We start from the raw sequence: 20,646 nt of genomic DNA on the forward strand, positions 1-20,646 counted from the left end.
ATTCTACCAACCAAAATACTAAAAAATATATATATATATTTCTTACTTGGTGCGATATAATAATTATAAATATGATAATGCATCACACAATAAAACTCCACGTACAATATGAAAAATGTGACACAGGAAGTTGCATGTGGTCAAGGGCTCACTTGCTCAACTTGGCCAAAACCATATAATCTCAGTCACAATCATATTTTATTCCCAACATTAGGAGCTCTAGTTTAAAGTTAAGCTCAAACATGGTGTCTTTATCTGGTTATACACAAACATTAGACTTAACACGTTACAAGTTTCAAGATATTCATATTACAACATGATAATGTTACATTTAGTGTTACTTGAGGACCACCATAGCTAAATAATGATTAGCCAGTGAGGATTTCAATGTAGGAGAAACTGGAGAGTCCCCAAAGAAGAAATCAAACAAAGCAGATGTAAACACTACCTGACTCGATCCTTTGGCAATCCTCCGGATGAAACAGAAACCTAACAGAAGAAGAAAGCAATCTCATGTGTGTAAGTAATTCGATTAGCATCACACCCTGAGAGAAAATTTGTGCATTCAAAGCATTTTAGAAGGATTGATCCAAGTCAAGAGTATGGCAGTTCCCTTGGAATGTAGAGAGAGCTGTTTTTTATCATCAGAAGAGAGAGATTTGATTTGAGGTGAAATGGCTTCATCTAATGCCATCCCAGAAGGTTTTACCATCAACATGCTCTCACAAAAACAGTCTGCAATGTTTTTGGTAGTAAGCATCCTCCATGGGAGAAACAAGAACTCTGTTCATGTTCGAATCTCTAGTGTTTTGATCTTTAGAACAAGACAGAGTTCTTGTTAACAACTTAACATCTTTAATTTGGTGTCCTTTAGAGTCTAAAACAATCAACTGTGAGTCCTTCTATGCGTATTTCTTTCTATTGGCCAAAGTTCGTTTAGTCTTAAAATAAATCTGTTGATACAAATTGCAAAATATGCATATTTCTTGCTTAAAAACCTGCTCAGAAACATGTAACAAGTAGAACAAATCCTCATGTCACACACGATAAATAGTTTATAAAGAAGAAAAACACAAAGGGAAAACAATACTTCCTGAAAAGAGTTTGAATATAGATTCTTTTGGGGTAGCTAAAACAAAAACAAAATCGATACACAGCACCAACCATCATCTCTTAGGCACTATCTTCGGTGGGCTTCTCAGTCTCCATTGGTTCTTCACCAGAGGCCGGTTCTGGCTGTGGCTCACTCTTCTCCTCATCAGCCGCCGCCTTGGCTTGTGGTGCTTCCGGTTTAGCAACCGGCTTTGGTTTGGTCATTATTGGCCTGCAGAACCTGCCAAAACAAAATCCAAAAAGACGTTCAGTCACTTTCCTACTAACAGGAGAGAAACAAGTGAGAAGAAGCTTTTGCATTTTTTACTTGTCCAATGCCTCAGCCTTCCTTGTAACATCGGCTGACAAGAAAGCTGGTGTTGCGTGCTTGGGAAGCGCCTCCTGTTGCTGCTGCTTCTCCCTCATCCATGCTTCTGCTTCCACACACTCGTTCAATACCTTCATTTGCATTCCACAACAACAGATTACAAACACACATCTCAACATTCTTATGCAAAAAAATAATCATGAAATATTTCAGAGCTCTTGTAGTTATACCTTTTGCTTCTCTTCTAGTTCAATGTGGTCAAACTTGGAATCATTAGAAACGGCTGCCTCTCTGTAGCTGTTAACACAGTGACCAAGCTGACCAATGACTGTCCCTCTCTCCTGTGACTCCTTGTAACGCATCTCAACTGGGTCACCCACCTAACATCAAAGTCCAACGTTATAACATTATTTTCTTAGAAATAAAATAGCGCCATCTATCATATGTGTGTATATTTACCTTCTTGAGCTCCTCGAGCTTTGCAACATAGACACCTTTAGTCTCATCTTCTCCATCTTCGTACAACCAATCCTCCACTTCCTGCAGCTTCGCCAGGAACGCTTCCCTCTCTGACTCGGTCATGTACTCATGGTATTTTTCACTCAGCTGAAAAAACAAAAAAACACAGCAATTAGCCAACCCTTAAAAATACAATCTCTCAATGCAAATAAAAAAAAAGAGAGAAGAAAAGGGTTTACTTACTTTGTTTCGCATATCATAAACATAGGACTCAACAGCATTCTTCTTGTCCTTGGTCTCCTCCATAACTCTGTCTTGGAGAGCCATCTCATATTCTTTCTCCACAGCCTTTTGGACCTCCACAGATTGCAAGGCGCCGTATACCAATTCTGACAGAGGTACGTTTGTCTTCTTCACCTTCTTCTTTGGAGCCTCAGCCTGCACATACACCATACCCGTTGATTACATCAAGTTCACGAATGAAAAAAAAAATAGCAAGCACCGTCAGCTCAGTAGAGAAAACTAACCTTTGAATCAGTTTCCATTTGCACCGGCTCAGGAACACCATTGTCAGTACCAGCTGCATCACTGGTTTCCTTTGCGTCCTGCATGTTAACATCAGATTCACCAGAGGCTTTGTCAGTGTCCATCTGCTCTGCTGTGACCTTAACTTCAACTTCTTCCTCCTCCAAAAGCTGCAATGAAGGAGAGGGAAACATTTTTTAGCATAAACTAAACGATCTCAAGTTCGCATTGAATGATCAGTTGGATGAATACAACACAAACTTACAGTTGCTGATTCAACAGAGACAATTCCGTGAAGGGTCAATCTCACTTTCACCTTAAGCTTTGCCCTCTCGCCTTTTGATGACTGGAAGGGACCAATCTGCAAAAAAAAAAGGAGAACAACAATGAGAAACAAGGCACGCTACAGTCTTAAGGATACACACGACACTGGGCAAAAGATCAAACCGTGTATGTGCTGATTTTTGGAGGTGCTTTCAAGTCAGTCGCATCACTGTACTGCACATCGGCAGAGAATGTTCCAGAGCGGTAAAACGTCAGAGCCTTGACACTAGGAATTGAGTTTCCTTTGGGGAAAACAATGGTGCTCTGCTGATTCTCAGCTCCTCCATTTTGAGCATCAGCCGCTGCTCCTTTCCACGCCAGCGAAATGGAGAAGGGGAAACTCTCATGAACCTTATCAGAATCAATAACATGACTCGTTAGATACTATACTAGGCGATAAAACACACATGTTTAAAGCACAGATATGCAGCCATTACCTGGAACTCACGGACTTTGAAGGTGGGACTGAGAATGGCACACTGCAAGGCACATCCCCTCGACACACACTCACTAGCATTCATTGTACGCCTCGGCTCCTTACCGAAAAACTCAGTCAGGATCTTGATAATAGCAGGGACACGAGAGCCAGAGCCAACAACCTCGACCATATGTACATCTTCAATTGAGAGCCCCGCATCAGAGAGAGCTTTCTCTAGAGGCCTCTTGACACGCTCCAAGATAGGGATGCTGATCTCTTCAAACTCTTCCCTCTTGATGACACCCCTAACATCTTTCTCATCCATCAAACACTCAATATTCAACGGCGCCACAGGGTTAGCGCTCAGAACCTTCTTCAGCTTCTCACACGCAGCCCTGAGCCTGAGACTAGCCTTGGCATTCTGTGCGACATCAATCTTGTACTCCTCCCTAAACTTAGCAGCAAAATGATTGAAAAGAACTTCATCAAAGTCCCTTCCTCCCAGAGACCGGTCAAACCCGTGAGACAAGACCTTGAGCTGCCCTTTCTTGAACCCCGCGATGCAGACTTGCATGCTCGCGTGACCAATGTCGATGAAGGCGACATTAAGCGGCTCGCTCTCCGGCAAATCCGTCTTGTAGATACCATACGCCAAAGCAGTCGCCGTCGTCTCGTGGATCAAATGCAAAGGGTGCAAGCCAGCGATCGTCGCAGCATCAAGAACAGCTCTCCGCTGCAGATCCGTGAAGTAAACAGGAATACCAATGCAGCAGTCCACCACAGCCGCGTTCAGATTCTTCTCAGCAATCCCTTTCAAGTTGGACAGCATCATCCCCATAACCTGAGTGGGGGTAAACGCCCTCTTCTCTCCCAGATAGCTAGCGTGGATCAAAGGGTACCCGTCTGGCCCTTCAGTGACGGAGAAAGGGAGAGACTTGATGTCTCTCTGCAGCTCGGGATCCGAGAATTGACGGCCCACCAGACGCTTGATCTGGGAGATCGAGTTTTTGGGGTTCATCATGGTGGAGGCAGCTCCAGCGGTTCCGATGAAACGCTGCTTCTCGCCGAAGCATACAATGGCGGGAGTCTCGCGGTTTGACTCATCGTTGAGGACGACGTCGATGCCTCTTTGCCTTGCAACGGCCACAAGACAGTTCTCGTTCCCGAAATCGAACCCGACTACACTCATTCTCAAAGCTTCGGTCTTGTTCGAAACCCTAATAAAAACACATAAAGTTTCAACCTTTAAAACCCTAATTCAATCGGAAGCTAAATCATAAAAAGTGAGATGCGAGAAAAAATACGAGATTCAGATCTAAGAGATCTAATCTGTAGCTAAAGGGTTAGAGGAGAGGAGAGGAGAGGATCGGGACCGTACCTGGAGATCGGGAGAGGGGTTTGGGTTCCGAGAGCTTTCTTTTTAGGTTTCGTGGGCAGCGGAGAATCTGAACGAGAGGAAGGGACTAGAGAGAGGAGTTTTATGGACTAGGGTTCTCTCGAGCTTTCATTGTTTACGTTTAATATTTATAAAAAAAACTTGAATATAAATCTCCATATAACAAAGGGGAATCAGTTCTATAACCTTCAAACAAATTATAATTCATTGTATAACAAAAAAACCTAGCTTGCAAATATGTATTGTGTCTTTTATATAATAATGTCATTATACCCTTGTATACAACCGGTGAAACCTGCAAAAAAAAAAACAATATTTAATTAATAATTTATAATTGTAAGAAGTAAAATGTGGTCTTTCATTACTCACACATTTTTTTGAATTGAATTATATCCTTGTATACAACCGGTGAAACCTGCACAAAGAAAACAATATTTAATTAATAATTTGTAATTGTAAGAAGTAAAACGTGGTCTTTCATTACTCACACATTCTCACAATCATGCTTTTGTTTTCATACTATGTTTTCGTTTCTGTTTTTGTTTTACAAATCCAGTGGTGAAAAAAAAGACAACGATGAAAGCGTAGACGGTGAGCACACACAACAACTCTTTCATTTTTTTTTCTTAAATCAATTGATACTCACAATCATGCTTTTGTTTCCATACTCTGTTTTCGTTTCTGTTTTTGTTTTACAAATCCAGTGGTGAAGAACAACGACGGCGAGTCGGTAAAAGCATCTTCGTGTCGGGAAAAAGAGAGGAGATGAAGACGATCTCTATATGGTGGTGAAGAATAATGATGGTGAACGAAATGAATGTGTATCGGCCTGTCTAAAAAAAAGAATTGAAGAAGATGAACTCGCCGTCTATACTATATTCGGTGAAATGAATAGTATAGTATATATTCTTAAGTATAGCTACCTATGTACGGTTACCATACTACTTGAGGCATATTTCTATATTACTCCTTAAAAATGTAATAATATGTCATGTTTTTAAATTTGATAAGTCTCTTATTTGTCATTTTGTGTGATTGATTGTAATATGAAATTCATTTTTTTGAGTGTTGGATAAATTTGATTATTTGGAACATTCGTTTACTATACTACTTAGACTATATGGAAAATAAGATATGCAACATGCTAACCAAGTAAATGTGATTTCGAGTGTTTAATATTGGAAATTAATTTATATATTGTATTTGAGTTTATATGTTCATGTCTAAGGTTTAGATTTACTAAGTAAAGATTTGGGTGTAGTAAACCATATTATATATGTTTCTATTTGGGTTTATGCTTCTTGATTAGGGTTTAGCTTAATCTATTTATTTAGGTTTAGGGTTTAGTAATTAGGATTTAGAGTTTAGTATTTAGTATAGTTTAATATTACATAATATTATGCACTATTTTAAGATTTTAATATTTGGGTTAGGGTTCAAATTTGGGTTTAGGTTTTAAATTTGGATTTAGGGTTTACCGATTTTGGGTTTAGGGTTTAGTAATTGGAAGGTGGGGGTTGAGGTTGGGGTCAACATAACTTCTTTCATTCAAGCATATATCTTTCATAATTTTACCAATATGTACTATACTATTGATTTTGTTCTATTCTATCTGAGTTTATGGTTTATATTTGTATTTAAGATTTATATTTGAATTTAGGATTTAGTGATTAGGGTTTAGGATTTAGTATTTAGTATTTGGAAGGTGGGAGTTGAAATTGGGGCCATCATTAACTTCTTACATACAATCCTAAACATTTCATAATTTCGTAAATATGTATTATAGTACTATTTACTTTATTTCATTATGTTTGGGTTTTGAGTTTATATTTGGATTTAGAATTTATATTTTGATTTTGGCTTTAGTGAATAACATTTAAGATTTAGTATTTAGGGGTTGTGGATGTGATTTTGATAGGCTTTAATATCTAGAGTAGAGATAGAATAGGTGTTCTATATTATTTTGTTAATATGAAGTAAATGGAATACTATTTATTGCAGGAGTGTTTTATTTTTGTCCACTTATTTATTGAAGACAGTGAAAGTGAAACGTATGCGGTTATTTAATACGTGACGTGGAATATGTATCTTCCATTTTAAGATAATAGTTCGTGGTAAATAATGGTCATACATGTTGTTGTCAATATCATCTCACCATCTCTCCTTTACCGGTTACTTGTAAGTCCAAGGGGTAAAACCGGCTCACATCAAGCTTAATTGTTAGATACTTAATTCTGTCAAAATCAATGTTCTGCACTTAATTTTCATTCCAAACTTAATCATTTCACAAATTCACCCTATAATAAAAGATGTAAAATTGGTTTCTTTTTCTGAAAAAAATAGATAGCACATGGAATAACCAAACTGAAAATATAAATTTTACAAAATAATAGTATAAAAACGACGACATAAGTATCCAAAATATCTTATATATTAAAACAGAAGTCACAACTTTGATTCAAGTGTGATTTTTTTTAAAAATAGACATAATAGACTTATTCCTAAAAAGTCATGTTACATTTAATCTCTAATCTTATCATTTATATTTTGGACCTACCAGAAATTTTTATTGGACTATCAATAATTGGATTTAAATAATAGATGATCCATTGGATTTATAGATAGTATAAATTAAATAGATATAATTCAATGTTGTAATATTATACATCCATATGTTAAATATTTAAATATTTGTCGATGTTAACTTTTAAAATTATAAAGATTTTTTTTAAATAACAAAAATCATATTATCTAACAATGATTAATCTTTACTGCCTTAAACTAATTAAAACAAATTTTAAACTATATAGTTTATTTTAAAAATTAAACAAAAACTAAATGTTTAATTATTTACTCGATAATATAAATCTATGAAGCGAAAAAATTATTTTTATAAAAACTTTCTAAATTTGTGAAATGTTACAATATCTTTGAATATGACAATAAAACAATATTTTACTAATCTTTATATATATAGTTACGATTTTAATAATGAAATAATAATCCAAAAATATATATAGAAGAAGATACAAATACATGTGAAAGCTTGAAACAATCAATTCAATGAAAAAATATATCGTATACTTATTATGTTTTAAAAGTTGATAGACATATATATATATATATATATATTATAATATATACCAATTTATAATTGAAAACAAAATGTTTATATAAAAATAAATGAAAACAAAAATCTGCGCGGTCACGCGGATCGAGATCTAGTAAACACATTAAAATCCAAAATAGATCAAATAGGTTAATGCCGTTTGTATAGGGACAAAAGAAAATTTAGATAATCTGATCACTGATTTCACAAATTTTTATTAACTATTCTTCATATTATTTAAGAAATTAGTTTTAGTTTTATGTGTACTCACATTAATTATTACAAAAAGGTAATTATATTGATAATATTAATGAACTTAACAAATTACTTTTAATTTTTATTATTATTTACAATCTTTAACTAGTATATTTTCTTTTATAAAATAAACAAATTGAAAATATTTTAAAATAAAAAATATTACAAAATATTTTTTATTATTAACTGAATTGCTAATATTATTAATACATTTAAATTAATTATATTATCTTAAAACTAAATTAATGCAGAATAAAAAATTCAAACAATATGTTAACAAAAATAAAATGATGGTTATTAATTTTACCAAAATGATAAATAAATCTATTAGTTGTTAGCTGTTACTATGTTTTTAACCTCTAACCAACTAATGAAATTTTAAAGATTATAAGCTTGATTTGTTTATGCAACTATAACGACCAACAAATTAGTTTTCTTTTTTTTACTTTCTAAATTTATCTTAAAACAATATATATCAATTATATATAATTTTTAAATTAAATAAATATTTATAAGTAAAAAATCAAACTAAATGAAATGAACAAAATTAAGTAGAATAACCTAATCAATCTAAATTTGTATATTTTAAATCACCTGTCTAATTAATAAAACTAAAATAAAATTTTAAAAATAATCTTCTACTTGATTTTCATGCATATAATATTTAAAATATCTTTTCAAATACATAAGAAGGGAAACCAACTATTACGATTTAGTTATTTTGTGGATATTTGTGCATGAACTTTTAAATGATTACTGGTAATGTGTGATAATGCAACACCGAATTCATTAATATTTTTTTTTTCAAATTCATTAACATTTTATATTTTGTTTTCCTATTGTTTTCTGAAGACAACATATGTATATTATACATACATATTATTAAATATATCTACAAATATAAGAGGATTAACAAAACTAAATGCAAATAAAATATGAGGTGACCTATTAAAACCCAAATTAATTATGATTCAATTTCCAAAAATAGATGAACTTCAGTATACCCAAAATGAATAATTGAACTGATCCGGACTATTATATCTAAAATTACACACACACACACACACACATATATATATAAATATATATAACTAAAATAACAACATAACTATATATAGTAAAAGTGTTTCAAAAAAACTATATATAGTAAAATCTTCAGTTTACTTATATTTATATTACACAAAAAAAAATTAAAATTTGTATAAATGAAATCGAAACATTAAACAAAGTATTATGATTTGGTAATTATATACATATTTATATCTATGCACAAGCAGAGAACAAATTACTAATCTAGCTTAAAATATGGTTGAAAGAAGAAATTGATTCTCATTTAGTCATTTTCCTAATCGATTTGCTTCAGTTTTTACTCTTTATGAACACACTTTAAAACTTTGTTCTTCATCCACTATAATCAAAGTTAAAATCGATTTGGAATCCTTGTTCTTTATTGATTATAAATTAATGCATGTCAAATTGTTTTTATCTGTTGTGTAAGATTTTTGTCGATGAAGTTTGACTTTATTTTGTAAACATGTAATAAAAGGAAGCAAAATAAACATGTAATAAAAGGAAGCCAAATAAAATTGCAAATATCAAAGAGCAGCTTGCAAGAGATCTATCTTCTGACAATAAGAAGACTAATAACAAAAAAAAAAGAATATTATAGATGCAACCAAGTCCTGATGGTACCTAATAGGAAGCGTCTCTTGGAAGAGAGTACTTGAACAGCTTGGAGAGAAGATAGTCCTCAGAAATTCCATTTGCCTTGATGGCTGAAACCTAGTCTTCAAACCTCTCGAGATAGTCCAGTAGAAACAGAATGTACACACAGAAGCAATAAAGGACATAAAAGTTTTGGGAGATAATGTTTTTAAACAGTATCATAATGCGTTAAGACTATTACAAATAATTTCAAATAGTAACGTCAAGAGAAGCAGTGAACTGATTACCACGAGACATTTTGGGTCGACACTAGCCATTGAAAGAACGACGGGAGTGTCGACACTGGTTGTAAATTTATTGTAGAACACTGTTGCTAGTCCGAGGTTCAGTTTCATTTTTTTTTTTGGTAAACGGCAGGAGACATGAGTCTCCTACTCTTTATTTCAAAACAAAATCAACAACTACAGGCAAACCTGCCGAGTTCTAGACATCCCGTTACAATCCTCCAACAAAACAGGAGCAACATGCTCTGGAACCGACTCAAAATAATGTAAACCAAACGGTAAAGAAAACGCATAGTTAGCTAATCCATCTGTTAGACGATTAGCTTTCCTATACACGTGAGAAAATTTGACTAACCAGTCTCTTGAAATAAAGCCATAGCACAAACATACTAGGAAGGACAAGGGATGCACATCATGAATCCCTGTCTGAAGAAAGCCCACCACACTTTCAGAATCTACTTCTACCTCCAGCCTCCGAATGCCACGGTCCCATGCTATGCACATGCCATAGTACACACCCCACAACTCTGCTAACGGAGCAGAGCAAACGCCAATGTTAATCGCAAAGCCCCCTTCCCACATCCCGTACTCGCCCCGCACAACCCCTCCCGCAGTAGCCAGACCAGGATTACCTCTAGCTGCTCCATCCGTATTCAATTTATACCAGCCACTCTCAGGTCACTTCCATGCTATCTGCTTCTCTACCCGACCCCCAGCAACTGATCTCTTACTTAGGTTCTTGTTCGCGTCCATCACTTCTCGGGCTTTGTCTCTAACATACTGCACTCTATCTCGACATTTCCCTATATCACCAAAAACATACCCACATCTCCATTTCCAGCACCACCACACCGTAAGTACAAAGATTGTTGGCCACTGGCTCCCATCTCCTGGCTTATCGCTCGCGAGATTCTCATAGAGCCATTCTAGAAGAGGTAGATTGAAGAAGAGATGCTGTCTACTCGGGATAACACTCTTCATCCATAATCCTGCTGCTGCCGGGCAATCTCGAAGCACATGGAGAATAGTTTCATCTCCATTTTTACACAGACTGCACACTCCATTATCACTCAAGTGTCTACGCTTTCTCTCCATATTTGTCATGATAACCTGGTGAGACACCAACCATAGGAAGACACGGACTCGTTCAGGAGCCACTAGGCGCCACACGCGATTATACAGAGCTTCCATATTCGGTCGCGGTATTTTATCACTAGTCAAAAAGGCGTATGCAGACTTAACCGAGAACAGTCCATCCTTACTCTCTCCCCACGACATTCTATCACGGGCCCCCGTAACGTCATCAATGACCATTGCAGCCAATCTTAACCGGTCATGTATTGATGTATATGGTTGGATAACTTGAGTTAACCAGCCAGTTCCATTCTGCCATAAATCACGAGCCCTTGCCTCTAGTATCAGCTCCGGTATTTACACCATACTTGAATTCTGTAAAGGATCGTCTAACAACCATTTTTCTTTCCAGAACCGGACCCTGCGACCATTCCCTAAGATCCAACGCGTCCCCGGAACAATCACATCTCTGATACCCACCACTATGCTTCTCCAAGTCGGTGACCAAGTCCCTTGAACTATCAGCCATGTTGGATCATATAACTCACCTACTCGAAATTTTTTCCTCAGGATATTGACCCACAAAGCATCCTCCGTATTCAGCAATCTCCATCCAAGTTTTTCTAATAAAGCAATATTCATCTCCTTTGCCAACCTAATGCCAAGCCCCCCTTCTCTTTTAGGTTTACAAATTGCATCCCAAGACACCAAGTGTTGCTTTCTATTCCCTCAATTGCTACCCCATATAAAACCTCTAGCGATCTTATCCAGTTGGTTTAGAGTTGATATCGGCAGCGATATAGTACTCATCGTATGAACCGGAATAGATGTGAGAACAGATTTGGTAAGTGTTATCCTTCCTGCCAAACTCAAAAATCTACTCTTCCATCCAGCAAGCTTAGATGAAACCTTCTCAATCACTTCCCCAAACGTCTTTTTATTAATTCTTTTCTGAAGAACTGGCATACCAAGGTACTTACCCAATTGCTTCGTGCCTTTGATACCACTCTCATGAATTATCGAATTAGCTAGATCCCGGTGAACATTCTCAGAGAAAAAGATTACAGATTTTTCCAGATTAACTTTCTGCCCCGAAGCCCCACAAAACCTCTCGAGGACCTTGCGTATTACTCGAATATGTGCTATCGAAGCCTCTGCAAATAGGATCAGATCATCTGCGAAACAGACATGGGATAAAGATGGTCCACCCCTAGATAATCTGATTGTCTTCCACTCCTTATTAGCTACTGCGAACTCAATCTGATGGCACAGTCTCTCCATGCATAACACAAATAGATATGGAGATAGGGGATCACCTTGTCTGAGTCCACGCTGAGGCGTAAATGCTTCTGTTCTTTCTCCATTCCACAACAGGCCCATTCCAGGATTCGTAACACATTCCATGATCCATTTAATCCAAATCTGAGGTAGGTTTACTGCATTAAGTGTATCCTCCAAGAAATCCCACCTGATTCTGTCATAAGATTTCTCCAGATCAAGTTTAAGAAGCATCCAACATCTTCGCCCTTTCTTCCTCCTCATTGAGTGAACCGCTTCCTGGACGATAACAATATTATCCTGACTCAGATGCCCATGAATAAAGCTTGCTTGCGCAGGCCTTATAAGTTTAGGCATCAGAAGCTTCAGTCTCAGCACCATCATCTTTGTTATGATCTTGAAAAGAACATTGCATAAGCTTATGGGCCGGAATTGCATTATTCTTTCTGGCTTGAAGACCTTCGGAATAAGGACCAGCATTGCATCATTCATGCCCTCCACGAGAACTCTCGTTTCAAAAAACTTCAGCCCAAACCTAGTCACAGACTCACCCATCACGTCCCAGGATTCTTGGTAAAAGATAGGTTGGTAGCCATCCGGCCCTGGGGCCTTGTATTTACCCATCGATCTCACAGACCTCTCAACATCTACTCCCGAGAACTGTTCATTCAAACTCTCCAACTCCTCCCGTGTAAAATCAGTGAAACCTTGCAGAGGGAGTTTCTCCGTATCAAGGTTGAGATCCTCAGTCGAATACAGTCTCTTATAATATTTTGTAGCTAGCTTTTCCAGTTCCTCGGACTGATCCACCCAGCGGCCATCCTCATCTTTTAGCCTCTCTATCTTATTTCTCTTCCGCCATACTATTGTACTTGTGTGATAGTACTTTGTGTTCCTGTCTCCCAGAACTATCCATTTTTCACGCGATTTCTGATACCACAATACCTCCTCCTGCTCCAGGACCACATCAAACTCTTTCTGCAGTACCACCTCCCTCAAGAGTAAATCATTACTTGGGTTCCTCTCCAACTGCTCCTGAATCCCCTTAATATCTCCTAAAATCTTTTCTTTTCGTTGAATGACATCTCCAAATATCTCCTTATTCCATTTTTTGAGTTTGTCTTTCAGAGATACCAATGCCTCCGGAGTACTCAGTTCACCATTCCAAGATGTCAAGAGTAGCTCTTTAAAGCCTTCATGTTTGAGCCACGCAGTTTCAAATCGAAACGGCCGGCTCCTCGGGTCCCCCCTCTGCTCAGGTTCTAGTTGCAGATAGAGAGGTGCGTGGTCTGATGCCAGAAATGGGAGGTGTGAAACCACCGCCTCCTGCCACCGTACTCGCGCTTGGGCATTGCATAAGACCATATCCAAACGCTTCGCCACAAAGTTATGCGTCTCCTTCCCTCTTTTCCATGTGAATGTATTGCCCTTAAATCCCATGTCCACCAATGCTAGCTCATTAATCCATTCCCCAAAAGCCAGAGAATCTGGTGAAAACCTACCAATCCCCCCAGTTCTTTCATCCAATCTCAAGATAGTGTTAAAATCTCCACCAACCAACACCGGTTCATCAATGTTCTCCCAAACTCTTTTAAGCTGCCCCCAAAGCCCACTACGACGACTTACTGTAGGAGCAGGGTAAACAGCGAGGAGATGAATGATCTCTGTCCCAATCACCACCCTGGCGTGAACAATCTGATCCGACGATTCCAATACTGTAAGGATTCCCGCTTGATCTCTCCACAAGAGCCAAATTCCACCACTTTGACCAGTGGCATCAACCCGAAAAGAATGATCAAATCCCAAATTCTGGCAGATCTTTCTCGCTCTTTCTCCCCCGCATGAGTTTCGAATAGCGCAAGAAAGTCAGTATTAAACTTCTTCAAAATGTACTGAATCGAGCGTATGAAATTGGGTTTGTTTGCCCCCCGACAATTCCAGAATAAGCAATTCATCATTATCAATATGTCTAGGTATATACGAATTACTGGGGCATCCTCTTATGCAAGAGACAAGATCCTTCCATCTCCTTGCAGACTCGTCTGTGTATCAGCCACTCTTTGTTCCGCCACGCTGATAGTACTCTCCATGGGATTATCCACCTCTTCATCACGCAGTAGCAGAGTTTTAGATCTAGTCTGACCGTACTCCACACTGTCTTTGAACACACCACCAGCTCTCCCTGCCGTAGTATTTTCCACTCTCAGTCTCTTTCCAGATTCCGATAAGCTAATTTCTCCATTCGTCGGCCCAAACACCAACCCTCGAACGGGCCTATTATTCACTTTCTTGGGGTTTCCTCTATTTCCCTCAATCAATTTTTCTGTTAGCGGCCCACTTCTCTTTATTTGCTCCTTTCGAACTAGTTGAAGTACTAGCTTTCCCGCTAAAGATCAAACCTTCTTTCACTTGCAAGAAACATTTTCCTCTCCTGTTCTGAAAGTTCATGTCATAATTCTCCTTATTCTCTTCACCAGTAACCATATCCTCCTTTGATCCATCCACATTCATAGTCATCTCAAGGCTACCATACTTATTTGATAGTGCAATATTCACGGTCTCCTTGGTGTTAGAAGTCCCACGAAGACTCCGCTTAGTTTCCTCACCTGGTTTTCGTATCCCCATACCCACCTTCCTCGACATTTGCGTTCCTCTTCTCGCTCCCCTTACTTTAGTAAACCCATCCTCCTGCGGGGAGATTTGCTTAGGTACCGGTTTTGGGAGTACTGACGTCTCCGTCTGTAATGCCATACTATCCACTCTCTCCGCAATAGTTTTTGGACACCCATGGACTAGATGTCCATATATTCCACATTTAGAACAGATTTCAGATAGCCCTTCATACGCTACAAAGTATCTCTCACCATTAATTATCACTATCCCTTTCAATGGCTTTGCTAAATTGACTTCGACACAAATTCTTGCAAACCTTGCTCTCTCAAAGTTCAGCGTGGTCATGTCTACCCAAACTGGCTTCCCCAAACCCTTAGCAATCCCCATAAGGATCGACCGGTGATAAAAGTTCACTGGGATATTTGTTAGTCTAACCCAGACCGGCGTTGTAGCCATGTCATCTCTTAGGGGATCAAATTCTGATGACCAAACCCTCACCATGAGATAACTACCGAAAACTCTCCATGGGCCTCCTGTCAACGCCGCCAGGTATTCATCTGTCGGGGCAAGTCCATCACGTACATTGCTCCCTTCGGATTCCATAACTCTCGTAACTTCCTACTTAAGAAAGCTATCGCAACACTCCTTCCCAGCACCCTAACGATCATGCCCTGCTTCCACATCCCATTCATCGCTTCCAGCACCTCTGCCTCAATCGTGATAGACGGTTCACCATCTTCTCCATTAGGAAACTCCACTCGAAGTCTCTCCGTAATAAAGTCATCATCGATCAGTTTCTCCGGAACCGGCATCCCCCCCCTCGCTCGTACCCACTACCTTGGATACATACGAGGGCACACTGTCTGGTGGATCCCCTGGTGGTCTTGCTCTCTCTCCCACGTCCATCATGGTCGCATCTCGATCTCCTGACCTCGAAACCCTAGCTTCGCCAATCGCCAAAACCCTAACGCCGCTCATACCAAAACCCTAACGCCGCTTTTACTTTAGGGTTCAGTTTCATGATAGGTCCTTTGCAAATATTTACTCACGATGGTTAAAGTGAGATATTTATTTATCCAATATAGAGAAAAAAAACTTTATTGAAATAAATGTAGATAACTTACTCTTTAGTTTGTAAGTGAATCAGAACAAGTCGTCTGTTTGCTATTTCAACCTCGTTACGGACTAGATCGTGAATTAGTGAATGTCCATTCAGTAGCTTTATGTGGCCAACAACATCTACACCATTAAGAACATGATCTATTGATATAGGTTTAGCTTAATTAGTTATTTTATAACTGCATCTAAATAACTATAACCATCTTCTAAATATTGATATATGTTTTGTATAATTATTTATTCTATTAATAATAACTAACTTCGTGCGTTTAATTTATAACCTCCCTTTTTATTTCATATACTAGGATAAGACCGGTGTCTTGCGCAAGATGAATTTATATGAAAATTATTTAAGAAATATCGTATGGAAAAATAAAATTTATATTTTTGATCGAATTAATACTTTTGGCCCTTAACAACTTTTAAAAAATTTTTTTGTTAATTACATAATTTGTTTACTCATGAGCTGATCCTATTTTTTAAAATATTTTAGGTCAAAAAATCACTTATCGCATAAGAACCTAACATTTAAGCCGAAGAATCTAAGGCATACTATTTGGTTACAATGAAACTATGTCAGCTCGGTTTTATATCATGATTTAACAATTTAAAAGTTAATTATGGTTATGAGAAGGTTATGTTCACGTGTCAATCCTATCTATCTTCAATATTTTTTTCATTTTGTGTTTTTTTCATTTTGGTTATTGATCAATATAAATATTGATTTTTGAGTTTATTCTCATTTCGTTATTTTTTTTTGCCTCAGATTTAGCAAATGTTTAAGATTTAATATTATTAAAGAGATACATACTTAGGTTAAGATCTACACCTTGTGCAGAATAAATATTTTATATTTATTACTTATTTTATTTTTTTCTGCATATTATGAAATAATAAAATAATAATTATATTTTAAATAACTAAGAAATCAGTTACTATTATGTAATAAATTGGTGTGCACATATAAATGAAACGAACGCTCTTGTTTATTCGCAATCATTTTAGGGTAAATAAATCAAAACATCAATCTTATTCATCGTATATGATATATAATTAAATTTAAATGATATTAACATAGATATATAGTATACTTTTAATATGGATATTTATTAAATGAGGTTTCTTCTCATATGATTTTATGATTATTTGCATATTTGTGTAACAAAATTTTACACCAATGATTTTTTTTTAATGTGGAATGTTTAGTGGTTTCAATAATTTATAATCATTTAAAAAATATGAAGTTTTCAAAATTAAAATATAAACTTTTCAATATATGTTCAACGCAGATATCAAAATATAACTATGTATTTTCATATGATGTATAGTTTAATTTAAACGATATGAAATATATATATTTATATTAACATAAACACCTATTAAATAAAATTATTTATTCATATGATTTTATAATCATTGTATCTTATTATAGAAAAAAATTTAAACCTTGTCTCACAAAAGTTTATGTGAGACTTTTAACAGTTTTAGTAATTTTTACTCGTTTTGAAAAATTCAAAATACAAAATATATAAAAAAAATCTAAATTTTTATTACAAGATTAATGTAATTGTGTCATTTATTTTAATAATAAATAATTAAACAAAAATGATAGAAAGTATACATATTGTTAGCAAATCTTTATTATTTAAAATCATTAATTGGCATTTAAAAGGTAATTTCGTAGGTTTTATTTAAGAAAATAATATATAATAATTTCAATTTGATAAATGAATGGTCCATGAAGGACATAGTATATAATATAACATTCCCTAACAATTTAATTTTGGACTAACTAAATTTTCAATTGATTATCAATCCGTCACATAACCAAAATTAGCATTTCAATTACGTGACAACTCATCAAGGCATTTTTTTAATTAGTACAAATTACAGGTTATAACTTTTTAAATGTTTATCTATTAATATATAGGAGATTCTAGGAACCCATAACTCTCATTTATACTAACTAGAATTCACGAATACATTATATATATGAGTGAAAATTAAGTATAAATTAGAATTCACAAAATAATGTAGAATAATGACAGTTAATTTAATATTTTTTAATAATTATTATCTATATTAGTAATTTTATATTAAAAGGCAGTTCCTCTAACAATAATAATAAGGTGTAAATAATACTTTTGAGATTTAACCATTTCAAGACTCATTAATTATTTATATTAGTTTAATATTTATTAAATCAAGCCACTAAAATCAAGTTGAAATAACAAAGGATTAAATCAACAAAACCTTAATGCGGGTCTGAATTATCTCAAATCTTTAAAAAATAGTTCCATTTAAAATAAAAAATTAAATCATAAACTAAATTTAATAAAATTATAGAAAAAGTTTTAAACACACAAAAATTAATTTTATCAATACAGAGCGGGTTAAAAATATAAAATATTTTATTTAAATTAACAAAACATAATACAAGTTAGAATTATTTGGAGTCTTCAAAATTTTAGTAATATTTTAAAATAACAAAAATAAGTCATGTGAATAAATTTAAGATAAATTCCATAAAAATTAAAATATATAATTTATTAAAGATTATAATTTTCATTACGTAAAATATTTTTTGTTTATATTTTTTCAACAAAAAATATTAACTCCACGATTTCTAAGTGCGGATCAGAAAATATACCGCCCCTTCGAATGGCGGATCAGAATCTAGTTGTTAGTATTAAAATAGCAGCTGAATTGAAATGTCTAAATAACAACACATATAAGCACATAAGATATATATCGTTTAAGAGCTTACCATTGGGGTCTCCCTGAATCCAATGTTGGCTTCAAAATCTTCATGTACGTGGAACCTAAACCGGTAAGTGTCAAGATAGGCACATGTGGTCAAGACTGGAGAGGAGAGAGTTGTGTGTGAAACATATTGTTAAACGGAGATCACCAACTCGATTGACCTCTTTGTTTTTTTGTAGTGAAGAAATTGATGAGGTTGTAAGTGGACTCTGGTTTGAGTTGAGGCTGGTATCATGGAGAAGAGTTTGATGAGATGAACCCTTGCATCGCAGTGCCTTGTCGGAAATAAATTAGTAAGCTGTCCGAAAGCTTGGGTGAAAATCTGCAGGAAGGAATTTACGTCAAAAAATACTCATACTTGTTCGCATATGATTCTAAGCCAAAAAGCATCCCACATTTGGCAGCGTTTCTAGCCTCCCAAAAATGGATTAAACTGTAGCGTAGTTCGGCCTTCGATAACTCTGGTGAGACGTCGTTGAAATACAATGCAAGAGGAGACATTGCGGAGGACTGAACTGATTTTTGTTCATTTCAAATACAAATTATTGACAATTTTCATTCTTAACTTTTTATATTTGTATTGTCATCTTATATATTAAAACAGAAGTCACAACCTTGATTCATGTGTGATTTTTTTAAAAAATGGACCTAATGGACATATTCCTAAAAAGTCATGTTACATTTAATCTCTAATTTTATCATTTAAATTTTGGGTCTACCAGAAATTTTTATTGGGCTTTCAATAATTGGATTTAAATAATAGATGATCCATTGAATTTCTAGATAGTATAAATTAAATAGATATAATTTAATGTTGTAATATTATACCTCCATATATTAATTATTTAAATATTTATCGGTGTTAACTTTTAAAATTATAAAGATTTTGTTTTAAATAACAAAAAACATATTATCTAACAATGATTAATCCTTGCTACCTTAAACCAATGAAAACAAATTTAAAACTATATAGTTTATTTTAAAAATAAAACAAAAACTAAATGTTTAATTATTTACTTGATAATATAAATCTATGAAGCGAAAAGTTTAATTTTTTAAAAACTTTCTAAATTTGTGAAATGTTACAATATCTTTGAATATGACAATAAAACAATATTTTACTAATCTTTATATATATAGTTACGATTTTAATAATAAAATAATAATCCAAAAATATATATAGAAGAAAATACAAATACATGTGAAAGTTTGAAACAATCTATTCAATGAAAAAAATATACCGTAAACTTATTATGTTTTAAAATTTGATAGACACATATATATTATAACATGTACCAATTTAGAATTGAAAACAAAATGTTTATACAAAAATAAATGAAAACAAACATAAATGTACCAATATAGATCTAGTTTCTATATATATTTGAATCAGTATGTGTCATGCGTGAATTATATGTTTATTTTTTTATTTGAGAGAGAGAGATTTGAATAAGATGTCTGATTTGCCTGAAATATAAGATTTGGTGCTTATATAGTATCATACACAGTCCAACTTCTGGAATTGCATCTAAGAAAACAACAAAAACAATTCTTTGCGAAATCATTTGAGATACATCGTGGATATTTTTTTGTTCTTGGGAGATTTTTGGTCTGTTATTGCAAAATATTGAGAACACAGGAGTCCATGGCCACTTCAATGCCCAAGATTCTACACAGTCTTGTGTGATCTTCTCATCGATGATTTCACTCCAGTATATTTGTTCCACGCCTTTACAATAAAACAAAGAAAACACAATGGGTTGTTTCTGTTTCTTCAATTTTTCTATTTCTCAAAGAAACAAAACACATCAATTCAGAAAAGCTTACGTAGCCGAGAAGATAGCCAATGGAAGAGGAGAATGATCTGTTTCGAGATTTCCGACCCTTGTTTCGAGATTTCTGAAAGTTTCTTGACAGCGATTTCTTCCCCGTTGGCTAACACAC

The 20,646-nt window shown here is 35.1% G+C and overlaps 1 protein-coding gene across 1 annotated transcript; it reads right to left on the reverse strand.

Moving 5' to 3' along the window:
• Window positions 1–956: 956 nt before the first annotated feature.
• LOC106430931 (heat shock 70 kDa protein 15) lies at window positions 957–4,683 on the reverse strand. Its single transcript, XM_013871729.3, has 10 exons — window positions 4,525–4,683; window positions 3,166–4,363; window positions 2,852–3,079; window positions 2,670–2,765; window positions 2,407–2,574; window positions 2,123–2,317; window positions 1,880–2,026; window positions 1,651–1,800; window positions 1,421–1,551; window positions 957–1,333 (listed from the first exon to the last, which is right to left on the reverse strand). Exons 2-10 carry the CDS (start codon window positions 4,333–4,335, stop codon window positions 1,174–1,176), a joined length of 2,445 nt encoding a protein of 814 aa, XP_013727183.2. The 5' UTR covers window positions 4,336–4,363; window positions 4,525–4,683; the 3' UTR covers window positions 957–1,173.
• Window positions 4,684–20,646: the final 15,963 nt, after the last annotated feature.

Source organism: Brassica napus, chromosome C4, assembly GCF_020379485.1.
Source record: "Brassica napus cultivar Da-Ae chromosome C4, Da-Ae, whole genome shotgun sequence".
NCBI lineage: Eukaryota > Viridiplantae > Streptophyta > Magnoliopsida > Brassicales > Brassicaceae > Brassica > Brassica napus.

Coding starts and splice junctions, on each gene's coding strand:
- LOC106430931 (XM_013871729.3), bottom strand. CDS start 4,335: ATGAGTGTAGTCGGGTTCGATTTCGGGAACGAGAACTGTCTTGTGGCC. Junction 3,080..3,165: donor TCAAAGTCCGTGAGTTCCAG/GTAATGGCTGCA, acceptor GATTCTGATAAG/GTTCATGAGAGTTTCCCCTT. Junction 1,801..1,879: donor AGCTCGAGGAGCTCAAGAAG/GTAAATATACAC, acceptor CTTTGATGTTAG/GTGGGTGACCCAGTTGAGAT.